The sequence below is a fragment of the Schistocerca gregaria genome, chromosome 5 (assembly GCF_023897955.1).
Source record: "Schistocerca gregaria isolate iqSchGreg1 chromosome 5, iqSchGreg1.2, whole genome shotgun sequence".
Classification (NCBI taxonomy): Eukaryota; Metazoa; Arthropoda; class Insecta; order Orthoptera; family Acrididae; genus Schistocerca; species Schistocerca gregaria.
In genome coordinates, this window is record NC_064924.1 from 95,546,435 (window position 1) to 95,564,728 (window position 18,294).

Genomic DNA, 18,294 nt, shown 5'->3' on the forward strand with positions numbered 1-18,294 from the left:
ATCGCGATTGCGGTTTATCATAACACGACATTGCTGCTCGCGTTGGTCGAGATCCAATGACTGTTAGCAGAATATGGAATCGGTGGGTTCAGGAGGGTAATATGGAACGCCGTGCTGGATCCCAACGGCCTCGTATCACTAGCAGTAGAGATGACAGGCATCTTATCCGCATGGCTGTAACGGGTTGTGCAGCCACGTCTCGATTCCTGAGTGACAGATGGGGACGTTTGCAAGAGAACAACCATCTGCACCAACGATTGACGACGTTTGCAGCAGCATGGACTATCAGCTCAGAGACGATGGCTGGGGCAACCCTTGATGCTGCATCACAGACAGGAGCGCCTGCGATGGTGTACTCAACGACGAACCTGCGTGCGCGAATGGCAAAACGTCATTTTTTTCAGATGAATCCAGGTTCTGTTTACAGCATCATGACGGTCACATCCGTGTTTGGCAACATCGCGGTGAACGCACATTGGAAGCATGTATCAGTCATCGCCATACTGGCATATCACTCGGCGTGATGGTATGGGGTGCCATTGGTTACACGTCTCGGTCACCTCTTGTTCGTGTTGATGGCACTTTGAACAGTGGACGTTACATTTCAGATGTGTTACGACCCATGGCTCTACCTTTCATTCGATCCCTGCGAAATCCTACATTGCAACAGGATAATGCACGACCGCATGTTGCAGGTCCTGTACGGGCCTTTCTTGATACTGAAAACGTTCGACTGCTGCCCTGTCCAGCACATTCTCCAGATCTCTCACCAATTGAAAACGTCTGGTCAATGGTGTCCGATGAATTGGCTCGTCACAATACGCTAGTCACTACTCTTGATGAACTGTGGTATCGTATTGAAGGTGCGTTTGCAGCTGTACCTGTACACGCCATCCAATCTCTGTTTGACTCAATGCCCAGGCATATCATGGCCGTTATTACGGCCAGAGGTGGTTGTTCTGGGTACTGATTCTCAGGATCTATGCAGCCAAATTGCGTCAAAATATAACCACATGTCAGTTCTAGTATAATATGTTTGTCCAATGAATAGCCATTTAGCATCTGCATTTCTTTTCGGTGTAGCAGTTTTAATGGCCAATAGTGTATACAAAAGGGGGTAGTATCGCGTGCACAAGGAATAAAAGGGCATAGCATTGGCAGAGCTGTCATTTGTACTTAGGTGAGTGATGTTAAAAGATTTAGGATGTGACGAAGACCGCACAATAGGAATTAACAGACTTTGAACGCGGAATGATAGATGGAGTTCGACGCATGTGACATTCCACTTCGGAAATCGTTAGGAAATTTAATATTCCGAGGTCCACAGTGTCAGCACAGTTTCAGGCATTAACTCTTTCCACAGACAACGCAGAGGCGGACGGCCTTCACTTAACGACCGAGAGCAGCGGCGTTTGCGTAGGGTTGTCAGTGCTAAGAGGCAAGCAACGCTGCGTGAAATAACCACAGATATCAATATGGGACGTACGACGAACATATCCGTTAGGACAGTGCGGCCAAATGTGGCTTTAATGGACTATGCAGCAGATGTTTCGCATCGAGTGCCTTTGCTAGCAGCACGATATTGCCTGCAGCGCCTCTCCTGGGCTCGTGACCATATCGGTTGGAACCCTAGTCGACTGGAAAATCGTGGCCTTGTCGGATGAGTCCCGATTTCAGTTAGTAAGAGCTGATGGTAGGGTTAGACTGTGGCGCAGACCCCACAAAGTCGCGGGTCCAACTCGTCAATAAGGTACTGTGCAAGCTGGTGGCGGCTCCATAGTAATGTGGGCTGCGCTTATATGGAATACATTGTGTCCTCTGGTCCAACTGAACCAATCATTGAATGGAACCGGTCATGTTCACGTCGTTATTTGACAATTTGCAACCATTCATGAACTTAACGTTTCCAAACAAAAAATTACTTTGATATAATATTTAACTGCCAAAAAGCCTAAATACTAAATTCAGGACAGTTCGAGAACAGAAGACATTAGGAAAGCAAATGGTATGTAAATAATTATTCTAGGCTTTCTGTAATTACATTCAAGCATACTATCAAACTTTTTCTATTGTTTTATTTGTTGATGACACCAGAGACAAAGATTACAACGTCGTCCACATAAGCAGGGTTTTCCAGTCCGCTAGAAGGCGACCAGTAGATCACATGCATCCTTTCTTTCTTTTCCCATTTTAGGGCTCTGAAATCTTCTCCTAACACTGCTGAAAATAGTTTTGGTGATACGGAATCTCGTTGTTGGACTCTTCTGTCACTTCTGACTTTCTTACTGTCCTGCTGAGATCTAATGAAAGCTGTGCCATTCACATGTACAAGGTGGTTATAATTTCACTACTTGAGAGGGCCCCCACACAAAAAAGTGATCGTGGAGCAATGAAACTTGGTGGAAATATTTGTAAGGACATGAAGACTGAAAATAGCGGACAAATCTTTGAAAGAAACACATTTCATCACCAAACGACAGTGTATGATTTGTCAATTACGTACCATGTTTATACATACCAGGTAACAAACGTAGATCAGTGTGACGACCATCTGCATACACGACAGCCTGGAACCCGCACTACAGGTTGACCTCCTGTGGGGTGCCGGATACCTCCATCGCTACGCTCATCTTCAGCCTCCGACGTGCGTTAGCGCCCCCTTGTCTCAGCCATGGGGACAGGGACTTCTTAAAAAATTGGTTGCGCAATTGTCGTCATCTCCCACCAGCGTTCCCAAATTTCCAGTTAATTCGAACGTGCGAATCGCGTGCAGAAAGTATTTCCGTAATGCGTCGATACGCGCGAAAAGCAGCAGCATTATTACTGTTTTTTTATAACACAGCTTTACGAGTAAAGCCCTGGTCACCTCGCGATCCACGCTGACTACAAACTGCAATTGTAATGCACAACGATGCTTGTGTTTCAGTCTTACGTCGATGTATCAGTACCGGTGTCTAACGGCAAAACCTGACACTAACTGCACTAACAGCGGAAACTGTGCAGCGCAGAATGTGAGCATCATTCCTGTTAAATTTGGTACCCATATGGTAGGCTTAAAAGTTTTCCATCTACCCTGGCTAAAGTAGTAAAAGTTTAGTTATAACCACTCTGTATATTCTTCAGTGTATTAACATAGGCTGAATATCATAGTTTTGAGTCACCATGAATTCAATGGCTGCATCGTTATGTGGGTTCACAACGCGACTTGACTGATCTAAGAGAGCACCATTGTTCACAAGTTGTGGGGAAAACTGTTCTCGAGGATATACTCCGGGAGATTATATGCCGTGTATTTATACGAGGTTTTGTCAGAAATAACTGAATTGATGTACTTTCGTTAGCGCTCTCTTAGCTTTCATGTCTAAGATTTAGTTAGCAGCTCTTCACATCAGAGGTAATTTTACAAATGCGGACAAAATAAACAAAAATTTTTAAAATCTTTCCATATTCAAGTAACAATAAGAAAACAGATATATCCATTAGAGAAATAAATTTTAACATTTCAACATTAATACGAAACACAGCTATGCTACACCATCTAAGATAAGAATACCTAGACTAAGGAACAGAAAGAAACGATAGCAAAGAAAGAGAAAAAATTACCAGTCACTAATGGCCATCTCTTCACAAGGTATTATACAGTGTGCGAACTTCCGACTCCATTACCTGACTTGTCGTGACAGACAAACGTCATAAACTAGACTTTCTTTTTGTGATAAATTAAAACACGTTTCAGACCTAGATAACGCAGAAACTGAGCAACGGAATACTCTTCTCCCTGGTGCAAATTGCCAATACGGCAGTCGCTTTTATGCTATTCCTGTGACATTGTGCATTTCCACGGTGCTGTAGCCTAATGAATATACGTCGGAGTAATTCATCGGCGTGACAAAGCCTAGTGAGTGTCAGTAGTCCCCCCTCACTCGCTATCCACGCGGTTCGATCTCCTCGCTTTCAGACAGGTGACCACTGGCCTACTGCACACCTAAAGGCCCGCGGCCGCATCCACGTGGCAAAGAAAGCGCGGCGGTTATCTGTGTGACAACGCAGCATAATGTGTAGCAGAAGAGCATACTCCCTGAACACACTACAGCTTCGCACCCTCTGCACGTCCTCTTCAGTTTCGCGAGCTGTGTCATTCGCGAGGTAGTATGTCGTCTTTGGCGTCTTCGTTCAAGTTGTGCAAAGTTTATTTGTTCTGTCTCTCACATATAGCAGCCGAATGAACACCGTGTGGATCAGGCACGTGCCTGCAGTGCTCTACTATACTGCGTGTCTCAATAAAACTTTTACCAGTATGTGACTGCCTCACCATGTTATTTTGTAGACCAGTGTTTCAGCCATTGTTGCAAATGGTCTCCTTCAGATTTACGTATTAACCAGCCTTTTCCCAGCAGCTTCCCCCAAGTATGTGTTCGACTTATGTATTGAACACACCTCCTCCCCTCTCAGTGTCCACGTCTTCCTTGCTCTGCCCCCCCCCCCCCCATCCTCCCATCTCTATCTCCTCCTCGTCATTCTCTCTGTCACTTCATCTCTTCCTCTTTGTCCACTTCCTCCATCCTCTCTCTCTGATCATATCTTGCACTCTGACGATATCATCCTCCTCCTCTCTCTTTCATCTCTGCTTCCTCCACTTTTCCACCTGCCTCATCTGTTATACACTCCTGGAAATTGAAATAAGAACACCGTGAATTCACTGTCCCAGGAAGGGGAATCTTTATTGACACATTCCTGGGGTCAGATACATCACATGATCACACTGACAGAACCACAGGCACATAGACACAGGCAACAGAGCATCCACAATGTCGGCACTAGTACAGTGTATATCCACCTTTCGCAGCAATGCAGGCTGCTATTCTCCCATGGAGACGATCGTAGAGATGCTGGATGTAGTCCTGTGGAAGGCTTGCCATGCCATTTCCACCTGGCGCCTCAGCTGGACCAGCGTTCGTGCTGGACGTGCAGACCGCGTGAGACAACACTTCATCCAGTCCCAAACATGCTCAATGGGGGACAGATCCGGAGATCTTGCTGGCCAGGGTAGTTGACTTACACCTTCTAGAGCACGTTGGGTGGCACGGGATACATGCGGACGTGCATTGTCCTGTTGGAACAGCAAGTTCCCTTGCCGGTCTAGGAATGGTAGAACGATGGGTTCGATGACGGTTTGGATGTACCGTGCACTATTCAGTGTCCCCTCGACGATCACCAGAGGTGTACGGCCAGTGTAGGAGATCGCTTCCCACACCATGATGCCGGGTGTGGGCCCTGTGTGCCTCGGTCGTATGCAGTCCTGATTGTGGCGCTCACCTGCACGGCGCCAAACACGCATACGACCATCATTGGCACCAAGGCAGAAGCGACTCTCATCGCTGAAGACGACACGTCTCCATTCGTCCCTCCATTCACGCCTGTCGCGACACCACTGGAGGCGGGCTGCACGATGTTGGGGCGTGAGCGGAAGACGGCCTAACGGTGTGCGGGACCGTAGCCCAGCTTCACGGAGACGGTTGCGAATGGTCCTCGCCGATACCCCAGGAGCAACAGTGTCCCTAATTTGCTGGTAAGTGGCGGTACGGTCCCCTACGGCACTGCGTAGGATCCTACGGTCTTGGCGTGCATCCGTGCGTCGCTGCGGTCCGGTCCCAGGTCGACGGGCACGTGCACCTTCCGCCGACCACTGGCGACAACATCGATGTACTGTGGAGACCTCACGCCCCACGTGTTGAGCAATTCGGCGGTACGTCCACCCGGCCTCCCGCATGCCCACTATACGCCCTCGCTCAAAGTCCGTCAACTGCACATACGGTTCACGTCCACGCTGTCGCGGCATGCTACCAGTGTTAAAGACTGCGATGGAGCTCCGTATGCCACGGCAAACTGGCTGACACTGACGGCGGCGGTGCACAAATGCTGCGCAGCTAGCGCCATTCGACGGCCAACACCGCGGTTCCTGGTGTGTCCGCTGTGCCGTGCGTGTGATCATTGCTTGTACAGCCCTCTCGCAGTGTCCGGAGCAAGTATGGTGGGTCTGACACACCGGTGTCAATGTGTTCTTTTTTCCATTTCCAGGAGTGTATATATGTGTAAGTCTGGCATCTCCTGCCAAACCTCTGGATCATTTCAACCAAATTTGGCACAGAAACAACAGGTCTCATGAGTATCAGCATTATGGGGATCTGCCTCATGAATTCCCCCCCTCCCTACTCCCCTCCCTCTGTTCATTTCATCCTCCCCTCCTTCACACATCACCTCCTCTATTCATTCCAACCTGTCTCCAGCTACGTAGGCTGTCAAACAGAGCAGGGTGCATGTCAGGGGCTTTGTAATCATGAATTTGTCCGTGACAAACAGGGTGCCTTGCAAAACAGGTCTATACAACCTGCATGTCATACGGGGCAGTCTACATGTCAGGGTGCTGAAAACCTTTTTCTTGCACCTGACAAGTAGGTTGTCCTGCAAAACAGGTTGTTTGGTAGGCCAATACTGTTCCCACACTACATGTCTGTTACACAGGAAAGCCTATGTCAGAGGGCTGAAAAAACACGTTTTTGCCTGTATCTCTGCTCCTAATGGTACTAGGAGATTATAAACCCCATAATGCTGATACGCATGAGACCTGTTGTTTCTGTGCGAAATTTGGTTGAAATGATCCAGAGGTTTGGTAAGAGATGTCAGACATACACACATATATAACAGATGACCATTTGCACCAGAGACAAGAATGCTGATTTATGAGATAACATAATGACTTGTTCACATACCCATAAAAGCTTTACACAAAACGTCAACGATCACAGAAGTCAGCACTCATACTCACACTACCCTTTTAGGAAGATACCCACCAATTTATAGGCTACTGACGCTGTCTTTCTTTTGTTTTATTACACCCTTATGGTTATCATTTGATTTATCCCTTACATGTCGCCATCTTTTATTTGTTTTATTATGCCCTTAGGGTTTTTCATTTGATTTTCCCTCACATGCGCCAGGTTCTTAGTCATTGCAGTTTATGGTATTCAATATCATCCCTTTGGATGTCCACTGTAAACATACAGTTAATGTGATACAAGACAGTGGTCCTATTACAATATATGGTGTTTGAGAGGGCGTGTAGCCCTTGGACATGCATGACTGAATTATGGCGACAGAAGGACCAGTACACGTGTTCAACCCTTGGAACTTCAGTGTCTCATGACAAAGTTGAACTATTGGCTTTCGGATTAGATAGCTACTTGTCAACGAAACTACATTTTATGTCCTGCAAGGATAAACCTTCGATTATCTGTTAAATATGAGATGCATTCAATAAGTAATGCAGCACTTTTTTATGAAAGCAGGTTGGTTGTATTCAGGATTCCAATACATCATGTTATTTCCCACACTTTTAGCTAGAAAACCCATTTTTCAACATACTCTCCGTTCAATGCGACGGCGTTATGTCACATTACTGGAGGGCCTTTGTCTGATCGTACCACTCTGCTGATTGGCGTCATAGCCAACATATTGCTGCATCAGTAGCCTCCCTACCTTTCACGTACTGCTTCTCGTGGAGTGCATCCTTCACTGAGCCAAACAGATCAAAATTCTTTATGATCTTCTCTTAGGCGGCGAGGAACATAGCGAGCACACATATTAGAGTACCCAAACTGGTGGACGAGTATGTCAGCACTACCAACAGAGACGTCCAGTTGAGAACCGACGTGTGTCTTTGTGATCCATTGGTCACCTCGAATGAGTGTCTGCACGTTCCAACATTGCAGGAGTCACAGTCGTATGTGGCCAGGCAGCAAATGGGAGATCAAACAGGTTTGCACGACCTTGTTGTGACGATGACAGATGTCCCACCCAACGACTCACCGCGCTTTTGTTTCGCTTCCATGTCTCTGTAGACATTCTGCAAGCGTGTTTGAACATCTGCGATGCTCTAGCTTTTCTCCAAAAGAAACTCAATGACAGCTCTCTGGTTGGAATGGATCTCTGTTACTAACGCCATTTTAAAGGCAGCATGTAGTGTGTCACCTTTCGGCACTTCATGAAACTATAGGAGCTGAAGCGGGGATATACGACGATGTCTCACAGCAAATTCGTCATTTTTCAACCGAAATTGGCTTAAAAAAAGTGTCACTTTAGTTATCGAACACCTCATGTAAACTAGGGTAGTACAATGCTGTCACAATATAAGTACCCAAGATTTGTATCTTTATAATGTGACTCACTCTTTCTACACTGTTTGATATATGGTTGCTTCAGAACAGGGCGGTGATCTCTAAAATAGTAGCAAAGAACGAAACAAAACTTTGAACTTTCTCGTCTGTTACAATATTATTCCTAAGCGTTTGGTGTTTTAGTGATTTACTGTAATTTACGTAAAGCACTATTTACAAAAGCCAACAATTAGGAAAATGTGCAGGGAACATACAGTCCGACCAAAATTAGTTGAATCTGACGTCTGTCATTGCCCCTAGGATGTTGCGACATGGGCTGCTGGCTACCGCTCGGTTACAGGTGACACACAAATACGGCGGGTCACTTTACAAATGCTGTTAACGTTTAACATGGAACACTGTTCGAAGTGGCCATCGCGAGGCATGTCGACAATGCTAGCTGCTCGGTCTGCAGCTGATTTTAAGTGGCTGAGAACTAAACTGCGGCAGGCGACGTTGTTTGCAGCCCTGGATTGACACTCACGTCCTGGGGTAACCACGACCTCGTGATGTGCTGTGCAGCCGAGGAAACAGCGGTCAACAATCAGCGGTAGAAATGAAATCACGATCGCCTTGTTCACGGCGATTAAAGCTAGCGTCTACGAACAATCTCAAGACAGAAAAAAATCAATGTCAGGGATAAAAGCAAACTTTAATTTCTCGCTATCTTCGGTTACGTGAAATTATGCTCACGAGATGCCGCGTTATCAGCCGATGAGTAGTCCTCGTTGGCATTTGGTTGCCGATTCCAAACGAAAAACGAATGAAGTCAGTACGATGACGAAAATTACGCAGCGAAGAATTAGAAATAAAAAATATATATTTACAATAATTAATTGAATAAAAGCAACAATCAAGCTCTTTTGATCAGATTCACAAATAAGAAAAAATACATTTGCGGAGATTCGAACGTAAGACCTTCTACACATCACATTCCTCCGGCAACCATCGCGCTATGCCACAACAATGGTTAAAATAGCTGTAACTGTCATTACCCAGTCGCAACGATGAAATGCAGGCTTCAAAAATTTGAATTCACGCAATTCCGTGTGAAACTTATCTAATATTTGCCGTGCTGTTATTATGATAACTATGTATGTGACGCTGAAACGCACTTTGTACGGAAGAATCCAGTATGGTTTATGAAACGTGAGCATAGTTCCGTGTGTGTGTCGGGAGGGGGTTATCATGTGCGATGAAATACGAAATAAAACTGCCAGACCAATTATTCGGCTTCCAGACAGATCAGCAAAAGCAAGCCGTACCAGGAATTTGAAGCAAATTGACTGGTTGTGGCAGTTTGCCAATGGCGAACGGATCGGGCGTGACGTTGAGTACTCTGATTGGAGGAAACCAGCCCTCACGCTTGAACTGTGACTATCAGGTACTTGTATTGTAACTTTAATAATACAAGCTTTCTTCTTGTTATAGGTACGTTTAAGCAACTGTCAGATTGCTACTTTTAAGCGCTAAAAAAATTATAAATAAAAATAAAAAAAGGAGATGACGTGTAAATCCGTATTTGGTCTTTCCACTGCTTAATCGCTTCTCGTCCAATATCTGGCTAGATTTCCGCACATAATGGTGGATAAACATGTGATTTGTTAAAATGTGTGTGAATTTCTAAGGGACCAACCTGCTTAGGTCATCGGTCCCTAGACTTACACACTACTTACACTAACTTAAACTAACTTGTTCTAAGAACAACACGCACACCCATTCCCGAGGTAGGACTCGAACCTCTGGTGGGAGGGGCAACGAAACTCAGCTATTCACATGTGCGAATCTGGCAGCTTGGCAGGCCGGAAAAGATTTTCCAGGTAGATTCTGGCAGCTTGTTCTCACTGCGTATACAGCAAACAGCCATACTCCAAGTAGCCCGAAGCGGGAAGAGGTGCTGCTTGTACACGAATTCAACTCTGTGCCTGAACATCAAGCTGTCTAGCAGCTGCTGAAACGAACTTGTAAGATGGCAAGAACTATGACCCTTACATGAAGGCATTAAAGATCACCGAACTCACGTTGAGCGAACAGTAGGGCTGCAGAAAAATGACTGACAAGACGCAATGCATCTCGTAGAGGGTATAGTATGGACGTATTGGAATAATTAATGTTGGGTAATGGTTTTAAAGTAATTCACATGACATGAAAACTTTGTGTAAACACATGGATTTACTGCAGGCTAATTTATGCCAGGGAAGTATTCAGAATTGACCGTGGCCGGCGGGGGAGCGAAGGGAAGCGACAATAGGGAGCTAAGGGCGCCTCAAGCTCTGAGAAAGCGGTAACAGGGTGCGGCCTCCAGTTGCCTTAAGATGAGTGACAATGAGTGGGTGGTTTACCCCATGCTGGTGTACCAGGAAGCAGACTGAGAACTTGTACACCTCTTGATAAATGTCCGTCATCCCATTTTCAGTGAAACATGCAAGAAAGCCATGCAAAGCTATGGTGGAGCAGTCAACAGAGGTCAAAATATGCGTGTTCGTGACTATAGCAATTTCATGTTGAATTCACAGTCCGCAGAGTGTCAAGTAAATCAGGTAAAGAGCGACAGAATGAAATACGCCAGCCTCCGATGGGAATGTAGGACCAAGGAATATGAAGTACTCTCCTGGGAGTCAGAATTCCGGAAATATTGGTGTTTGTGCCTGCTAACCTTGATGGGTGGCCTGGGAGGAGCTAAGTGGCAGAAGTTGAGAGGAAGGGAAATTTTGTGGGAATTTGTTCACTTCCCAGAGCAGGCATTGGTCGGTGCTGGGAAGTGATGCATAATTAACGCGACTTGTGCTGCAAGTGGCGTAAGTGATTTTGCTGGAGGGGAAACCGAGGCGAAGAGTACACTGGGATAAGTCTCCGTAGAGGTCTTCCGTTCCCCGCTTGTCTAGAGTACGGATGTGGCATTCTTTACTCAGCTTGCCTGAGAAAGAGTGAGCACCTCTGCAGTTTAAGACTTAGCAAATGGAACGATTGAGCTTGGAGATAAGAAGTTTTAGTTCAGCTATGTACTGAGCAAGATAGCTAGGAGTGAATAGATGAGTGCAGCCTTGCAGCACCACGAGGTCGGCCAACGTCCACACAACGACGACGCTCCGCCACGCTGTATTAGGTGAGATTGCGCCCGCTCCGGCCACTGATTAATTTGTTTGATCACGTCGGCAAAGTTTGCACGATGGTTTCATGGGCCGTGTATTGTAGAATTCTTCTCACACTTCGCATTACGCCTGGGTCAGTCGATAAGAATTACTTTTGAGTTATCGCGCTTTGCTCCAAGCAAACGCAGTTTATTACCACTGCCTGGTAGGAGAGTCATGTAATGTGATAATTGAAGGTCATGAGTTAAAATAAATTTGTGCTAATCGACTGCATCTGTTTTCAGTCAAGTAGTTGAAATCCCAAGTCATTTTCTTAATTAATTTTGTGTTCAACATTTGCATCTGGTGTTCAATAGCTGAATATAACATCAATGTGCACCGCTTTTTAATTAAAAGTGATCAATTCTGAATCAATTAATGTCAACACTGCCACCGCAGTTCAATCAGGAGTCACAGGGCCTTATTACTTTCTTTGCGTTATCCGAAATTGCGGCAGTTTTACATTCTCTGTTGATCTATTAGTCAATTAGCTGGGGCGAACACACGCCGAAACCAAATAAGTGACGGGTGGGGTGTTACAAACCTTACGATACATCAATTGAAAATGGTGACTTACATTATCCCGCGGGTCTCCGAAGTTGCCTTCGAGTGTTATGTCGGTGTAGTTCTCCAGTGGTGATTTCAGGGGGAAATAGCTGACGACTGTGAGGTTGTGGCCCCTGGACGCCAGCTCTTTGAAGAGACGGCGGAACATGACGAAGTGGCTGGGACCGGGAAACGACGTGACAGCCAAGATGTTGGCCGCTTCCGTGGTAGCTGACACCAGAGCCACCACTGTACAAATCGCTAACCATGTGGTGAGCTGCATCCTGAAAACAGTGTCCCTGCCAATTAATGATGGTGCTGTGAATCGTCTCAGTGTTTAGCGCTCACTGAGGCCCAAACATAAGGATAAGTAAAAGTCGTGCCTCATTCAACGTAAATATGCTCACCAGCTAAGTAGAAATCCTAGTAGTCGCGAGCCCCTAAGGATCAGCCTATTTCGTACAGGGTGCGTAAAAAAAGGGTCAAATATTCCTGCAACAGGTAGTATTGACCAAACTAGAAGAAAAGTTCCTGTAACAATACGTCTGGGAACCAATACCTGTTGAGATATAGATCCAGCTCTCCACTCATTCCCATCTGTCTGTTATGCAGAAGTAGACATAATAGGCAGTGGTCCAGGTGATTACCAAGCAGCCTGACACATCTCAGAGGACCACACAATCCTCCAAATATACCCAGTTCCATTTGGAATGCGTCTCATTCATTGGTTTCATGCCCCTGTAACATAATTGATGGGGTGGGGGTACACACCAATGTCTTTAAATGTCCCCATAGCCAGAAATCCAACTGATTCAGGTCCAGTAACTGAGGAGGCCATGCTACCAGATGTCCTCAACCAATGAAACACTGCAGTGAGGTACTGTTGGACGATCTGTAAAAATTGGGCTGATGCCCCATTGTGCATAAACCATCCTTGTCTTTCTGCAAGGATAACAATCACCAACAGCGCTGCACAGAAATTGGTGATACACTGCATCTGTTAATCTATTTGGTAAAGTGTTTGGCCCTATGAGTCTCTCGCCTACAATTCCTGCCTATACATTGATACTGAACTATGATACATTACCACAATGTGTCCTCATATATATGTGAAGGTATATGTATGTTGGTTCTTCACTTGCTGCTGATAGTATACACTACAAATACTGTATACAAAAAATCAATCTCGACTGCTCTTAGTATAATGTATCTCAGCTAGTCATGTGATGCTGTAAATACAGTGTAGTTAATTAGTTACTATTACGTAAATAGAAGTCTTCTCCATGTAAACAATCTCTATTTTTGAAAAAAATTATTGTTAATGATGATAAAATTATACATTAGTTTCCTAAATCTGTGTTATTATTATCTGATTGTTTCAAAAATAATGTTATTCTGGGTGGAAGCAAAATAAGAGCAATTTTATTTTATAGAACATTTTTTATTTGACATATATACTGTTTCATCTGCAACAGACGGCCGCTGTAGCAGACTACAGTCAAGACACCCCTGTGTACCATATAACATTCACAAGCACTTGCAGGCGCAACCAAGAGGGAAACAATTCTTCAAAACAAACAGAACTTGCTAGAGACTAATGCGAACCTTTTTCTGCAGAGGTCGCCTCACAGATACAGGGAAAGTTGGAGCACTCCGCCGGCCTCCGCTGGCTTTATAAGGCCAGCGCAGCAGCAGTACAGCCAGTTCCTCACCAAGCTAGAACCAGCTCCGACAGACCTCACCAACGGTTTTGATGAATACTCGTCTACAAGTTATTTGTTTTTGAGTGTATATAGTGTTTGTTCGAGAAGCGTAGTTCAGTTTCAATAAACGACATTATACTGAGTGTTCTACAATACTGAGTATTCTACAGTGGCAACGAGTATAGTGGAACGAACTGACGAACATCATGGTTACGACAGTAGCACCTACGGAATGGTAACAATTCTTTCAAAGACTTCTGCACCAGTTTTTGGAAACGCAGACACAATTGTCTCCGAAATCCGAAGCCTCCACCGCTTTGCGACGCCACCGCCGTTCCAAGCATTCAACGATGAAGTTGAAGAAGACAGGCGAGGCGCTTTTTTCTTGTCATGGAACCACTCGAAAATGTACGTACTGCTCAGGAAACTATAGCCACTGGACCCCGACTCCCTCAGCTTCACCGCCATCTGTGCGACGTTAAATGCCTACTACAAACACCCCACGCCGAGTTCTACCAATGATGGGTGAAACCCGAGCAGACCTATCGCCAGTGGGCCGCCGAGCTGCAAGGTCTCAGCAGGAAATGTACGTTTCACACACATCTTTCCAAGGAATCATACACTGATGACATGGTGCGTGACCACTTGATACAGGCAGCCCCAGACACCGCTTTCCACCGCGACGCTCTCATGTTAGAAGACTCATCCCTCGAGCAGATCATAGAACTAGCCTATAAGTTCGAAAATTCTACAGCCGCCGATCGTCAACTGGAATCCTGGGCAGATGTAGCAGCAATCCGTGACGACGCCATGACGGACACCGAAGACGTCGCAGCAATCCAGGGCTCAACGCCGCCCTCCTACCGCCGCCGCGGTCGAAGACAGACTCCACAACAAGACGCCGAGTGGCACCAACCCGACCGGAGCCAGAAACCACTACAGCACCAACACAACCAGCAGCGTCGTCGTGGGGATCGTCTCCGCCTACCTCCTACCCCACCTGCTACTCGACACATGATAGAGAAGATTGCCCAGACCGCTTGGTGCAATACACACACTGCGGCAGGGAAGGCCATTTAGCGTCCGTTTGTCGTTCAAAAACCACCACCTCCAGCAACTGCAGGCCCAGTCCATATCCATACAGCGTGAACAACACCCCAATGGGCATCAACCAGATAGCCAACTCCTCAACATCTGCAAGTGGACACAGGTGAAGCCCCATCCTTGATTAATTACACTTCATATGCCAACATTGGTTCACCACCCCTCTTTCCAGCCCCTAAGCGCCCACTGGCGTACAATAAGCAAGAGAGAACCCTCCTAGGACAATTCACATCGCAAGTCAAGTACAAATCGGTTCACTGTCCAGTCACGTTTCTGGTTGTCAACAATTCCTCCACAGCAGACTTATTCGGACTGGACGCCTTCCGCTTATTCGGATTTTCCATTGTGAACAATGTCCACCTAGCGTCTCAGCACGTTCCTTTCCCTGAAGTTAATGCACACTGTATTGAATTCCAGGACCTGTTTTCACCGGGCATAGGCTGCACCAAGGACTTTGAGGCCTCGCTCCAACTCCATCGCGCCGCCCGGCCCCGCTTCTTCCAGGCACGCCAGGTACCAGTGGCACTACAACAGCCGCTCAAAGAAGAACTCCAACGTCTTCAAGATGAAGGTGTTCTCCAGCTCGTGCGGCACAGCTTGTGGTCCACGCCTTTAGTCATCGTGCAGAAGCCAGGCCGCCGCCTTCGCCTCTGCGGTGACTTTAAGTCTATAGTCAACCCACAGATTCTTGTTAACGACTATCCCGTTCCATGGCCGGAAGATCTTTCTCTCAAATTGGCAGGAGGCTCCTACTTTACCAAAATCGACCTAGCAGAAGCATATCCCAAAATTCCCAACAATACACTGTTATAAATACTCCTTTCAGCCTCTTCCAACTAAACCAACTCATGTTCGCTTTAGCCGGTGCTCCTCCAATCTTTCAAAGATACCTTGAACAACTTCTCACTGACATCCCGGCCTGTATAAATTACTCAGACGACATAGTCATCACAGGGTACTCCTCCGAAGAGCACATAGCCAACCTCCGCCTCCTCTTCCTCTGCCTATGAACTGCAGGTTTGAAATGTAATATTTCTAAATGTTGGTTTTTCCAACAATCTATTTCCTATATGGGTCACATCATTTCCCAGAATGGCATTTCTCCATATTTCTCTTATATGACGCCATTAACAACCTGCCCCGTCTCTGGAACCTTCATCGGTTGAAATCCTTCTTGGGCAAAATTTCGCATTACAGGAAATTCGTTCCTTCTGAAGCTCAAGTGGCAGCACCCCTGTACCACCTCTGCTGCAAAAATATCCCATTCTGTTGGACCCCAGTCTGTGAGACCGCCTTCCATACCCTCAAACAGCAGCTCCAATCCACTGCATGTCTCATGCTTTATGATCCAAATCTTCCTTTGATACTTGCTACGGACACCTCTGAGTATGGTGTGGGAGCCGTCCTGTCTCACAAATTGCCAGATGGCACAGAGCGCCCCATAGCATACATCTCAAAAGCTCTCTCCACACCACAAATCAACTATTCCCAAATCGAGAAAAAAGCACTTGCCATGCTTTTTGCCTGTTCTATCCCTTTCTCTATGGCAAGTCCTTCCACATTATTACTGACCACAAACCGCTCTTCTCCTTATTTGCGCCTTGCGCGTGAATACTGACCAAAACATCCCTATGTCTCCAGCGTTAGGCGTTGTTCCTATCCCAGATTCGCTACACCATGCATTTCCATACCACCTCCCAGCACGCCAACGCAGACACCTTGTTGCATCTACCACAAGGTCTGTACCCTACTTTTGACCAGTTGGACCTCTTTTTTCAGATTGATGATGACATCCAAGAGGCCCTGAAGGCATTTCCCATTACAGCTGTCAAAGTAGCTGCAGCCACCGCAGAAGATTCCCTCCTCTGAGTCATCCAACACCATGTTCTGCATGGTTGGCCATCCTTGTCACCTTCTCAGGATCAACGCCACTTCCGGTTGTACTATTCCATCTGACACCAGCTTTCGGTAGTGGATGGAGTCCTCCTTCACTTAGATTCAGCAGAATCGAGGGTCATCGTTCCATGATCCCTGCAGCCGACAATCCTCCACATTCTTCACCAAGGGCATTGGGGGATTGTTTGCACCAAACCCCTCACAAGAAGGCATGTTTTTTGGATTGGCCTCACATCTGACAACACAGAGATGGTGCAGTGCTGCACTGTCTGTGCCCAACAATTGCCCCATACGCCCCCAAAAATTCCTTCCCTGGACTATGCCGAACGGTGCCTGGGAACGCATCCACCTTGACTTCGCAGAACCATTTCTGGGCCACCAATGGCTCCTAGTCACGATTGCGTTTTCCCATTTTCCGTACATCATTCAGTGTTCAGCAATCACCACACACATTACCTTATCAGCCCTCGCAAAAATATTTTGCTTGGAAGGATTACCGAAAGCCATAGTCACGGACAATGGACCAGAATTTCGAAGCCAGGAATTACTCTCCTTTTGCACTGACAATGGCATCCAGCATCTTCTCACCCTGCCCTTCCATCCCCAATCCAATGGGGAAGCGGAATGCCTGGTCAGAACTTACAAGACACAAATGCTCAAATATACCAAAGACCACTCCCATGAAGATTCTCTGAGGCTATTCCTCAGTTCCTATTGAGTCACTCCAATAGAGGACAAAAGCCCAGCGGAAGCACTCCATGGCCGCCAACCCAGGACCCTCCTACATCTTCTCTTGCCATCTCCAAGCATTAGATTCCTCCTGGACAGTCCCAGTTCTTCCCTGGCTCCTTAGTCTGGACCCAAGGTTTTGGCACTACAGCAGGTTGGCTGCCCACCATCATCTAGTGTTCCCGGGGTCGCCAACTTTTTGATGTCATCTTCGATGGCCACATAGTTCGTTGCCACCAAAATCAATTGCGTTCTCGCTACGCTGCTACACCTGCACCGCGCCCTACGACACGGACCACCGCCACCTCTACAACCCATTCCAGAAAACCTACACAGACCCCTTCACTAATGCCACCTAATCGCTGCATGAGTGACGTTTCAGTGCATCAGTCTCCACCACCAACACAGCAGCCACAGCCGACGGACAGCTGCCCGACCCCCCCCCCCCCTTCGTTGCTTCCCCAATAGCCGTTGGCCACCGATGAAGACGAATCGATGCCATTGGTCCCACCCATGCCGCCATCACAACCAGTACGCAGGTCAGCCCGCATCGCAGGACATACAGCATCATATTCTCTAAGAGGCAGCCTCCACAGCCTCCTCCAGGGAGCTACAGCCAGAGATCTCCACGACGTAGCAGCTATCGATCTTTTGTGCAGCTCCACCCTGGAAGGGAGGTATGTTACATCTGCCACAGATGGCCCCTGCAAGGCGGACTACACTCAAGACACTCCTGTGTACCATATAACATACACAAGCACTTGCAGGCGCAACCAAGAGGAAAACAATTATTCAAAGCAAACAAAACTAGCTAGAGACTAATGCGAACCTTTTTCTGCAGAGGTCGCCTTACAGATACAGGGAAAGTTGGAGAACTCTGCCGGCCTCCGCTGGCTTTATAAGGCCAGCGCAGCAGCAGTACAGCCAGTTCCTTGCTGAGCTAGGACCAGTTCCAATGGACCTCACCGACGC

The 18,294-nt window shown here is 46.7% G+C and overlaps 1 protein-coding gene across 1 annotated transcript in view; it reads right to left on the minus strand.

Annotated features, from left to right (window-relative positions):
* LOC126273241 (UDP-glucosyltransferase 2-like) overlaps nucleotides 1-14,061 on the minus strand; it is an 81,441-nt gene extending 67,380 nt beyond the window's left edge. Inside the window, exons 1-2 of the mRNA XM_049976786.1 lie at nucleotides 14,010-14,061; nucleotides 11,922-12,139 (exon numbers count right to left, since the gene is read on the minus strand). Of these exons, the coding sequence (XP_049832743.1) occupies nucleotides 11,922-12,139; nucleotides 14,010-14,061 (270 nt within the window). The remainder of the gene's footprint in view (nucleotides 1-11,921; nucleotides 12,140-14,009) is intronic.
* Nucleotides 14,062-18,294: the final 4,233 nt, after the last annotated feature.